Genomic DNA, 12,805 nt, shown 5'->3' with positions numbered 1-12,805 from the left:
CCCGCCATCCTGCCTGCTAACCCGCCCGCTAACATGAACCCGACCCGCCAACCTGCATACCCGTTTACCCGACCCGACCCGTTTATTAAATGGGTTAACCGTGTCATGTCGGGTTACCCATTTAATAAATGGGTCGGGTTCGTGTTTACCACAACCGACCTGTTTAATAAACGGGTCGGTTTGTGTTGAGGTATGCTGACCCGCCAACCCGCCGACACAACACGCCAACCCGATTGGCCCGATTGCCACCCCTACTTGTAGGCGTGCCAGGGCAAGAACTTTGTTAAGATACTGTTCACTCTTTATTCTCCATCTTTCATCTTTAAAAACTTTTCTTTTTCAGCCTCTTTCATCTATTTTTCTCATGATCTTGCGTCCTTTTATGTCTGATAATCTTTTACCTCTTCATGATGTTCTTTTTATTCCTTTTTCCCTTGTAACTTTGCTCTCTTTTTTTCTCTTCTCCTCCCTTCTTTTAACGAAGAGGCTGAAATTGATCAGATCGGATCATGAACTGTTGAGATAAAAAAAAAGGGGTAACAGCCAATGATAGCTTTCCTACTATGGGCCATAGCTATTGAAGCAATAATACTCGATCAACTGTGCAGCAAACTCAAGTCTCCATGTATCATGATGCATCAATTTTCACCATCGAGGGCATCAGCTTGGAGAAGGAACTTTTAGTGAGTTGTTGAGTCAGTTATTGCTGATCGATGATTTGAGGTTCCAAATTAGAATATGCAACAAAATTTGATTCTACAGCAATACAATGGTTCATGATATCTTTTGGCTCTCTTGGTCATTGGGGGAAGTCATTTGCAAACTTCCTTTAATAGTACCATGAGGAGCCTAAGACTATCCCTCAAATATGTTATCGGTTTGAGCAATTAACAGCGTCATGCATTTAGGGGTGTCAACGGGTCGGGTTTGGTTCGGACCCAAGTAGAACCAGACTTGGACCATATTTTTGGGTATGGTATCGGGCCTGGACCCAGGTCTAACCGGACCATACCCGCTAAAATAAAAAAAAAATTATCATTTTTACATTGAAAATTTGCGGGTCTCAATTGGAACTCGGATTGGGCTCAGGTCTGGTATAAAATTTTACAAACTATACCCAGGTCCATGTATTAATCAGACCTTTGGGTGCGGACTGGGTCTTAATCGAGTCTTCTTATTTCTCACCATACCCAGACCATTCACGTAACCTCCACCCCACTAACTGTCCACTAACAGCCCACGAGCATAGTGTCAAACCGGGTCACCGTATGAGTTGGACCCGGACCCGAAATGTCCAACACTTTCAACATAGCCCATTTCTTGCTCCCTGGAATCCTTCTTCTGCCCATTCAACAAATCAGCAAAAGCTCCTCATTGATCTATCCTCAACAATCGTACAGCCGAAACTGCCACCATTCAATCATGGCAAGCACAAACGATGGACCACCGTTAAGAATTCAAAATCCATAAAAAGCCAAAATTCAGAAACCAAAACCCTTCCAATATTTTCACGGCAGAAGAATGACACACGATGAAATTCAATGAGAATTTGCAGAATTAGCAAGCTTGCAAAAGAAATCTTTGCGATTTAATAATGACAGAGGAGGAGAGCAACTGAAATCCCACAACCATTTTAGATTCAAAACCCATGACATAAAAGTTGCAGATAAAATGACGGTTGATGAAATTCAATGGGAAAAGGTAGAAGAATAGAATTAGCAGAAGACAGACAGAGCTACCACCATTCAATCATCATTGTAAAAAAGGAAGAGAAAAGCAAGAAGAACGTTTGAAATTCAAAACACAACAATACCCACGTTTTAGAAATCAATAAACACCAAATATTTGACAAGAAAAAGTGACAACTGATAAAATTCAAAAGGGAAAATAGCATAAACAATGAGATAATAACGCCTGCAGGCGAAATGACCTCCTCTCACTCGATCATGGCAAGTAAAAAAAATCCATTAAAACTCAAAACCAGCGAAAACCCAGAATTTATAAATCGAAATCCGTCAAAAAATCCAAAGAAACGAGTCACAACCATTAGTGGAAATTCAACAGAAAACAGCAGGAAAAAAGGGTGTTTTTTTTTTGTGCACCTGCTCTGTGGGGAGAAACTTCTGTAATCGGTTTTGCCTATGAGAGTTTTTTATATGAGAGGTTTTCCAAAAGGAAATTTTTTGCTTGTTTGTGTAGCATGAGAAAAACATAGTGGGAAAATGTGAAAAAATGAGATAGGAGGAGGGTGGTGGAAAGTTTGAAAATAATTTTTTTAGAAAACATTCCTCCACCCATTCCCATGGAGGAATGTTTCCTATCAAAAAATGTACTTTTTAGAAAAACTCTTAGTCTCTCTCGTTTGGAAGGGTCAGAAAATCCGTATTAACTTTTCATTTTGCATCACTTTTCCTAAGTCTTTCTCGCTTCCAAACATGCCGAGTGAAGGAGAAAGGAAAAAAAAAAGTTACTTACAAAGCCTGGCTAATATTTACAATAAGTTACGCAACATTTGGTTATTACATTCACTACTTTATTTCAATGCATTTAAAGTACCTGACGAGGTTTAAAATAAATATATGAACATTTTAAGTTACAATGCCTAATCTACAGTTCATTTATTTTTAGCTGCTTAAGGTTTCAAATATCTAAGATAAGTATCTTGTTTCCTAAAAAATTACTCCAATGACTTGCTTGAATTACTTTTTATTCACCCAACTATAGTTAACTCTTAAAATGTTAGTTTCGACATTTTCCTTTCTTTTAGTTATTGAAAGTTACTTTCATAGCTCCTCTTTTGTGTAACTACGATTAAAGGGGTTGAAAACGATAAAAGCAATTCAGAAAGCATTTTACTTAATTTCTTAAAAAGTTAGATGTCTATCTTATAATTTCTGAAACATGAAGAGGCTAAATATAAATTTGTCACATGTTAGCCAATTGCATGCATGCCCTAATAATTTTGTCTTTTTTTTTATAGAATAACAAATATTGTTTTATCTTGTGGTCTTTTGTTTTTAATCAATAATCACTATGTTTGACTGAGAAAAAGGTCAACTAAGTGGTTTTATGACTGTGTTTTTTAAACTTTAATCATAAAAGTAGGCTGCCAAATGAATTACTAAAATGTTAGTAGCTTTTTGTAAGTAGCTTATAAATTAGCAAATTAATTAAAAAAAAATGCATATAGTCACCTAGATATGGTGATTTTAAGTTATATGCATGTACAACAAAAAGTTGCAAATAAACACCAGAGAAATTGCATAAATATACATCATTTTACTTTAGAAAATTTAACTATGATTAAACAAACCATTCAAAGTTCATCTATATGAGGTTAGAATTGGTCAACGGTACATGATTGTAGAATTTTAATGCATGCATGTTAGAATCATATTTAGATTCATATGATTTTAATTTAACGTTAGAATGCTAATTCAATTGATTTATAGTTAATTCATGTGTAGGAATTGAAGATTTTCCCTAATTTGGATTTTACATGCATAATAGAATTATGTAGCATGCTTACATGAGTCTTTCATTTATATTGGAATGTTAATCCATGTTATTTATAGTTAATTCATGTATAAAAATTAAGGGTTTTCTTTAATTTGATTCTTACAGGCATGTTATAATTGTATAGTATATTTACATGAATTTTAAATGAATATTAGAATGGTAATTCATGCGATTTATAGTTAATTCATGTGTAAGAATTGAGGGTTTTCTCTAATTTAAATCCTACATCCATACTATAATTGTGTATCATGCTCACATGAATTTTAAATGCATACTAGAATGCTAATTCATATAATTTATAGATAATTCATATATAAGAATTATGGGTTTTTCTTAATTAGAATTCTACATGCTTGATATAATTGTGTAGCATGTTCACATGAATTTTAAATGCAGGTTGGAATGCTAATGCATGTGATTTATAATCAATTCATATGTAGAAATTAGGGTTTTCTCAAATTTGAATTCTACACGTATCATAGAATGATGTAAAATGTTCATATGAAATTAAAATGAATGTAGAAGTGATATTTTACATGTTTAGAATTCCTACATGTATTTGATTTGGGGGTTTTCCTGAATCCAAATAAGGTACACATGTTTAAAGTTGAGAATTGACAAATCTGAATACTTTTGTAAGCATAAAATCAAGCATGTAGAACACTTGTATGGTCAGATTTGAGAAAAACATGAAGAAAATCCCTTCGGAAACCCGTAGGCTGGCTGGAGGCACGAATCAGAGTAGACAGTTACTCTCTCTTGCTCTAAATTGAGAAATATACTTGTATTGTATTTAACATTTTTAAATTGAGTTTGTAACGCAGACAAGAAACATCCAAATTTTTTGATGTAAACTTAGAAGAATGTGACTTCAAGGAAGAACATAATTTCAACATGACAAACATGAATTTATCTGAGCCTAATCTTCCTTCTAATGATGCATTTGATGATGCAGAAGAAAATTATTCAGATCAATTACTTAATCGTTATATACATTGTAGAATATACTTTTGGTATGCAATTTAGTTTTTTTTGTTTTATTTATTTGATTGATATTTATGTAATTGTTTTACTTATTTGATTGATATTTAAGTTAATATATTGTATGCATGGTCAAAATGATATTATGACAATGTTAACTGTTAAAACTTCAAAATTATATATATATATATATATATATTACATTTTTGCCCTGCCACACCCCGCACCCAAGTTTTTTTAAAGTGCCGCACCCCCGCACCCGCACCCATGTGACATAGCTTGAATGTCTTTATCTTTATTTTTGTACCTGTGAGCAATAGATGTTGATGAAAGAAAAAACACAAGGTGAAAATTTTCTTCCTGAATGTGCATGACATACCACTAATAGTTGTATGGAGAAATTACAAATGCTCTTCCACTTATACATCTGGCATGCATGTCTGCATGCTTGTATGTGTACGGTGCATGTGTGTGTGTGTGCTTGCACATGTGCATGTGCCCGCAATCCATTTAGGTCATATTTCTTTCATCAACCACTGTGACAGGCAACTTGAAACACAAAGACTTGTCGGGCGAAGTAGTGAACACCCAAGCATATGATGATGACCAGGATGGCAATGGAGAAGAGACACTCAACCAGATGGAAGCAGATGTTCAGGATGCTAGTAGCAGCCAAGGATCACAGGAACTGTAGTACAACTGGCACATAATCACCACCTGTGACATAGAAGTGAGTCCACTGATCTGAGATGGTTGCTTTTTCTGAACCTTGGATGATGTTTGTCTACGAATCGGATGACTTCAACTTTTCTTTCTCTTAAGGGAACAGGACAAGGTCCTGAAAACTGCATATCTTCTCAATCTGCAGCCGCTGCATTGGGGTGGACAACATTGCATCTACTGGCTCATAGGTATACAATACAGATCATGTCGCCTCAGCTAAGCCATCGTAGAACTCTTTTTTTTTAACCCACAGCACAATTAGTCATGTTTGAACCTTCCTTTACCTGTTTGAACGAAATATCTGCATTGTGATCCAGGCATTTGCTATCCTGAGGGACCATTTTGAATGGGCCTACCTGATGATGCTCTAGCTTTATTCTTTCATTCATATTTTCAGTGGCTGCACCAAGGTCAACCTTATGCGTGCTTATGGCTATAGACTTCGGCCTCAATCTAGATTTGATCAACCATATGTGAGCTTGTGGCTATTTTGGAGACCCGAGTTCTAGATCGTGTTCTCGCCATGGACAGCAGTTGGACCAAACAATTGCAACTGAGTTTTCTCTGAGGATGGATCTTCTGTTTGTTGGCGGGTACTGGGGTTTATTTCTATGGCGTTACTTTCCACCAATGGAAGGATTCAATCTTCATGTCTACCACATCACAATCTCGCTTGTAGTTAAGATGCCAATATTCGAAAATGATAAGGGGATGGATCATGATATCTGATCTAATATTGTTGCTTATTTTGTATTATACAAGCCATTAAATGCTTGAACGCCACCCCAGCGCCATGTAAGATAGGATAAGGCATGATTATTGTGTGAACACATCTATGGTCAATTCTTTATATCAAGATTTATCACATGATGCTTGTTTGTGACTATGAGCACTTATGAGGTACGGTTGATAGTCAGATGGTTATAGGAATTAGTAAAAGTTTGACGGAATTTGAATCCTCATTTTGATCTGGATCTGAATGAGATCCTATGAGGCACGGTTAAATCTAAATCCTGATCTTTCTTTTTTTAGAGAAACATGCATAGATTCAATTCAAAAGAGGAACATACAAAGAAGTGGGTGATGACATATCACACGCCAGAACCAAGCATAAAAACAGAATAAAGCAGAGAATAGCAGGCGGTCACCAAACTGCAAACGGCCACCAAGTCGCAGAGACAGAAAATACATAACAGAAAATCCTGCAATAAACAACCCATTTCATTGTTTGGTGAGGCCATTTCCTGCGCACCCTGCAGGTCAGATCCCATTTCAATTGATCTAGGAGGTGAATAGTAGAAGTGGCAGAGGTGTGAAAAACTCTTTGGTTGCGCTCCTGCTATATAAGATGCCAGGACGATAAAATCCATGCGTGCCACAGGAACTGCCATTTTCTTTCTTTGGCGTGAAGGTGATGTTAGACAGTAAACAAGGATAGACAAACTAGCTTGAGGTTATGTTGCGCTTGCACATCTTTTAACTTTATACAAAGCAGAAAACAACATGATGAACAAGAGTGAACCTTGGCTTAGAAGGGAAGATTGGTTACCTAAGCAAACAGTAACCAACCCTTTTAGATAAGAGAGAGAGAGAGAGAGAGAGATCATACACTCCAATGTGACCCTTTATCTATTTTACCTTGAATACCCTTTCACACAGTTATTACTGATTCACAACTATAGTTTCTGTGTGATTGTGTTATGAAAATCATCCAAAATAAACATGGATGCTTTCCAGGAATCATGGAAGGAAAATCTGCATTGAAAACCATGAACAGAATTTTCATGATATGTGCCACAGGCTAGCTCAACCAGTATGGAAGATGAAAGTTCTCCACTAAATGTATTCTCAGACTCGGACAATGATGAGACCACTATTATCCAGTACACAAAATTGGATTACAAAATCAAGGAGAAGAATTGAACATGCAGTAATAAGAGTGACAGATACCAAATTTCTTGTATGTACTAAAACAAACGAAATATGAAGAATGAGAAATAAGTTCAAGAAAAAGAAGCATAATACATCACACACACACATTCAAAATGTGTCATGGGTGTTTGTGGACCAAAATGCTACAGTATTGGGCCTTTTGGCACAATTACAATATCAACTGCATCATAATTAAAGCAGGCAAAGCAACATTGCAAAAGCAAAAGACAGAAGAAACAAAAAATGGAAAAGAAGAAAGTATGTGGTCATCATCTATTGCCTTTATTTCAATGTTGACATGAGCGCTTGCATCCTCCTTATGAACTAGCACTCGGACTTCATCAAATAACATTAAGATAAGCATGATTTAACCCTATAATCTGAAGGTATTCACCTTAAGTTTCAAGAATAGACAGTTGGAAGGCGGATGACACAACACAATATAACTAATAACTAACAAAACTATATAATTAAAGCTTCACATACCAAATTCTTAGAAGCCAGCAAGCATATACTAACACTGCACTTATAGGGTTCAATTTCCCCAAGGCACTACTGTAGCACTAGAGCAGAATTCATATAATTCGAATTCCTTGACTGCCAATAGAACATGGCAACAGAATGATGCTCAAGGATTGTGAGTTCACAAAAAAATAGCATGTGTAAAATCTGCATAAAGCAGCAGCAGCAGCAGATTTTAACATTTATAGCATCTGGTTGAACTTGTCAGTCTCTGCTATAGTTTCTCTTGTTGTGGACACTGCTGACTGTTAAGTTGTATATGTGTATATGCATACATATATGTATTATATACATTCTTGTATGTATTTATATCTTTTCTATTTTTAGAATGTATTTAGGTTTTGCATGTAATTTTTACTTTTTATTTTTTGTATTTTTTGCTTGATGCCCTTTAAGGGCATTTAGGTTTTTTGCTCAGTCTTCTGGCCGTTAGAGCTATCTAATGGCTAGTTTGACTAGCTGTTAGGCTCTAACGGCTAGAAGCCTTCTCCCTTGTATATAATATAGGGGACTGTTATCCCCTCTTTGTTATGCATGCTTTGTGCATTCTCTTAATCAATAAAATATTTATTTTATTATTGTGAGTGTGCGCTATTGTGATTCTTGTGAGTACCCCTTTGCGGGTTCTGTTGTGATCTTGCCCTAATAGGCAATATTTTTTATTCTTAGAGATATCATTACATGCAACTAAGGCAATTGAAATAGGATCAATAAATAAAGAACCTACATATCAGTATTTGACTTGTCTGGGAGTGTGTGCTATTAGTGAGTTGTAAACTCGGCATATCCTTTCAATTCCACAACATGGTGTTATGAAGAATCACCTTGAAGACATGACAAGAAGGGAAGTGGGCCGCCTACTCTTTTCCATGGTTCCTAAACCTAGATATCAGTATTTGACTTGTCTGGGATTGACTCAGGACTTAGTTGGGTCAACCTAGTGAATCAGTTAGCTCCTGTTGACTTTATATGCATATACACACAGAATATATATATATATATATATATATATATATATATATATATATATATATATATATCCAGGAAAATATGTTTATGTCAAAAAAGCACAATCCGAGGTGCAAATCCTAACAAATAAACCATGTTGAACACACTTGTCAGGTTAGATTAACTGGATAGATCTTGCACCTATGATTTCCCCACTAGATTTGTCTGTACAGTCGACTATATAACACACATATATATCACATATACTAGTATTAACTGTTCTTTAATTTATCAAAATTTTTAAATATTTTTATTCAAAAAATATTATCAAATTATCATGATCAATCGAAAAACCCAAAATGAAATGATCATCTATCACAATGATTTCTTCAGAGATTCATTTTTCAAAAACATATCAAGACTTCCCCAAGGAAAAAACTACATATTTTTAAATTCTCCCAAAAACAATAAGTATTTCCATGTCCAACTTTTCCCAACACGTTCACATCATTAGGAATTAGAACCTGTAGCACAGAAACATGACTCGAACTTCAACATGGTAGTCATGAGTCCTGAGAAAATGGATCACAAAAATAGCCCTTCCCTTCTAGTATGGCCTCCCTAACAATAACAAATCAGCCAAAGAAACATGTAAGGACATTAGAACACTAGACAATTCACCATCCAAGAAATGAAGCTTAATACATACAATTCACCAAACTATGAAGTAGAATTGAGAATGGATAGGAGAAGCAGAATTGAAGTATTTTAAGATTCCCAAGAAGCAAGAAATGAGAAGCAAAACAATCAAGTGACACAGGAATTAAATGGAAATGAATGTAATATGTTCTTTTGACCAATGAAAATATAATGTCATAGAAATGTAAAAAGACATAAAACTAAAGAATAAATGCAATTATACAGAATATAATATCCATGTAAACATCTAATAAGTTAGTGTTCAACCTTCAAATGACAACCAACATAATAAAAAAATCACATTCTATATTACCAATGACCTAATAAGAATAAGAATTACCAACTCTACATGAAGGAAATAATACAACAGCATAATCACATTATAATTATGATTTCCATTTTAAGGAATTGACCTTTTCATGTGTGAGAATCACAAACTTCATTGAATCTCAAACATTTCAGAAACAAGGAGTTTTGCACTTCAAAAGCACGTTCCCTAGGAGCATTCTTCCCACTCTAACGTGCCACTTTCATCAACTCCAAGAGAGACCACAATTAAAGTTAACTTACACATTAGGAACCAACCAGAAAAAAGGAAGAAAGACACTGCAACAATTTTTCCTTCATAATCAAATTGAAACATTATGGAATGATGTTAAGAGTAAGAATTTGACAATGTTAAGAAGTTGACAGATTGCTCACTGGTCCTTGCACATCATAGCAAGACTCAATCAACATAAGCTTAGTAAAACTCTTCCAGCTTCAACAAGTCTACTCAGAATCAATAAAATCCACATAATTCATAACATAAAACTAGCCTAATCATATATTCAACACGGATACAGTAGCAGAATTACCCTTGTTCATATAAAAAGAGCAAAACTTGCATCATAACAAACCACCAACATCCACAAAACCAATCAAACAGCCTGCCTACCTAAAAAACAACTCAAATGACATGAAAATAAACCCCAAAATCAGGTCAATCACAAACACATAGCAAGACCAACGTCTCCTAACCAAATATTTCTCTGATAATTTAGTGAAGAACGAAACAAGCATATACGAAAAACCAATTTCCCAAAAATTCCTCATAAGAAAACATCTCAAACTCATATAATCCACGGCCAAAATCAAGCACCCTACCCCGAAAAAAAGGATGAAACGCTTACAGATCGTCCTCCGTCCTCAAGTACTCGCCGATGTCCGACTGATGCAGGACGACGATCCCGTTGGGGTCGAGCTTCCGGGAGTCCTGGGTCGACTTGGTGGTGACGCCGAAGCCCAGGGAGATATCGGACATGGAGAAGACGACGATGCCATCGTTGGCAGAGACGCCGTCGGAGATCCTGCCGATGCCGCCCTTGAGGACGTGGTTGCCGTAGAGGAAGGACATCTCCGAGGCGGGCTTGAGCCAGACCTTGTGCTTGGCGTGGGCGGCCAGGAGGTCCAGGCACTGGACGGTGAGGCGGAAGTCGCCACCCTTGGTGAATTTGCCGATGCAGGTGCCAAGGCCGACAAGGCGGTCGCGGGAGACGTTGGTGGCACGACGGACGAGGGGCTCGGCGGCGTAGAAGACGCGGTTCTTCTGGAGGCGGAAGCAGAAGTGGCCGGACTCGCCACCTGGGCCGTCGCTGGAGCTCCGGCGCTCGACGATGTCCTTGAGGTTGCTGCCCACGAACTTGAAGAGCTTCTCAAAGACGGCCGTCGTCTCCTTCTCGTCCAGAGGCCGCATCTCTTTGATGTTCTATCGGCGGTAGGGCCTGCCCTGTCGGCGGAGAGCATGAGCGGCAGGAGTCGAGGCCCCTGTCGTACGGAATCTGTCGCGGAAAATATTGAAGAGCCTCCTTCCAGCCTTCCGGCAAAGCCAGGGAGAGGGGGAAGGTGCAGCAGGGGGCCGTCGGTTCCCTGCCGACCTTTCGGTAGGCACAGAGAGCGGGAGGGCACGGCAGGGGTTGTCGGCCTCCCGTCGGCCCTCCGGCAAACAGAGGGAGGAGGGGAAGACCGACAGCCACGGCAGGGGGCTGTCGGCCTCCTGCTGACCTTCCGACAACCCCAAAGAGACGGGGAAGGCACGACAGGGGGCCGCCGGCCTCCTGCCAGCCTTCCGGCAAGCGCAGAGGGAGAGGGGAGAAAAGGAAAAAACAAAGGGAGAAAAGGGGGCTTACCTGCGGGGGTTGGCGGTGGTCGGGGTTCGCCGGACGGGAGGAAGCGGACGAGAGAGAGAAAAGGAGTCGAGAGGGAGGAGGAGGAGGGAGGCGCATTCGATGGGAGCCCTCCTACGCCTCTCGTGCTCTTAAAGGGGATGGGGGAAAGCCCAACAGGGAAACCCCTAAAGGTTTCCTGTTTTCGCAAAAAGGAGGGGGAAAGGGGCGTGCGACGCGGGGGGGTTAGGGAAGGAAGGTTTTAACTAAACCCTCGTCCCTGGTTTTTTTTTTTTTTTTAACCCTAGCGGGTCCCGGGTCTGAATTTTTGGGTTTTACACCGCGGAGTGTGAGGAGGAGGAGGTGGCCGTTCATTACCAGGAGCCGCCCGATAGCTACATGGCCAAGTTCAAGAGGAACTGGGCACTCTACTTTGGGCTGCTGGTCTTCATGTATGGCTTCATGGTCTCTGCCACCGTCAGTTTGGTGTGCTTCTATTAGTAGGAGTAGCCAGTACATGATCCAGCAGTAAGTGGCCAACCTCTTCCTGATGGATACCTTGTAAAAGCAGAGCAACACATTACCTTGATGACCAGGATTATTGCATGCATGCTTTCTTATATGTTTAAGTTCTTTTCTCATAGAAGCATCCAAGCTTAAAAATCTTGGGTCACACAGGATTCTCTTTGGTATATGATTAGTAGATAGAATTGGATTTTTTACATTGTTGACTGTGATGTAGTATTTTAACCTATTGGTTATTATCTTCAGGCATTTAAGCAATGCACCGTGTGGGTAGTGCCGGAAATACATCAAACTCAACACGTCCTCGTAGGGAAAAGCGGTTGACATATGTGTTGAGTGATTCTGATGATACAAAGGTCAGGGCTTCTTTCTTTACATTTAGGTTGTCTGTATAACTAAGATGGCATGTCTAATTGGGCTTATGCACATTTTTTTTATTATCATCTGAATTTGTTTGTAAGATTCGGTAAACTGATTTTAACTTTAAACTGCTGTGTGCAGCATTGTGCGGGCATCAATTGCCTAGCTGTATTACAGTCATCAACTATTGGTGAATGTGACTATTTATTTACTGGAAGCAGAGATGGGACACTGAAGCGATGGGCATTGGATGGAGATTCTGCAACTTGCTCAGCAACATTTGAGTCACATGTGGACTGGGTATACTTCTTTGTTTGCCTCTTAAGTTTCTCTTCCTTTCTTCTTTGTTATCATATGTCATGCCTTTTCTCCAACTTGATGTTTGTATCATTTTACTGGGATCTGCATTTCTTTTTCTTTCTTTTTCCCTTTTTCTTTTCTTGATGTCTGTC

The 12,805-nt window shown here is 38.4% G+C and overlaps 1 protein-coding gene across 1 annotated transcript; it reads right to left on the bottom strand.

Annotated features, from left to right (window-relative positions):
• Positions 1–10,169: 10,169 nt before the first annotated feature.
• On the bottom strand, positions 10,170–11,705 carry LOC149837543 (uncharacterized). Its single transcript, XM_090007416.1, has 2 exons — positions 11,493–11,705; positions 10,170–11,092 (listed from the first exon to the last, which is right to left on the bottom strand). The coding sequence occupies exon 2, from the start codon at positions 11,057–11,059 to the stop codon at positions 10,493–10,495; it is 567 nt and encodes a 188-aa protein (XP_089863542.1). The 5' UTR covers positions 11,060–11,092; positions 11,493–11,705; the 3' UTR covers positions 10,170–10,492.
• Between the last annotated feature and the right edge of the window lie 1,100 nt (positions 11,706–12,805).

This window comes from Nuphar pumila, chromosome 5 (assembly GCF_984573655.1).
Source record: "Nuphar pumila chromosome 5, dmNupPumi1.hap1.1, whole genome shotgun sequence".
NCBI classification, from domain to species: domain Eukaryota; kingdom Viridiplantae; phylum Streptophyta; class Magnoliopsida; order Nymphaeales; family Nymphaeaceae; genus Nuphar; species Nuphar pumila.
The sequence above is the reverse complement of the archived record's forward strand: the minus strand, read 5'-3'. Positions and strand labels throughout refer to the sequence as shown.

Excerpts from the sequence above, each read along its gene's own strand:
- LOC149837543 (XM_090007416.1), bottom strand. The coding sequence starts at position 11,059 with ATGCGGCCTCTGGACGAGAAGGAGACGACGGCCGTCTTTGAGAAGCTC.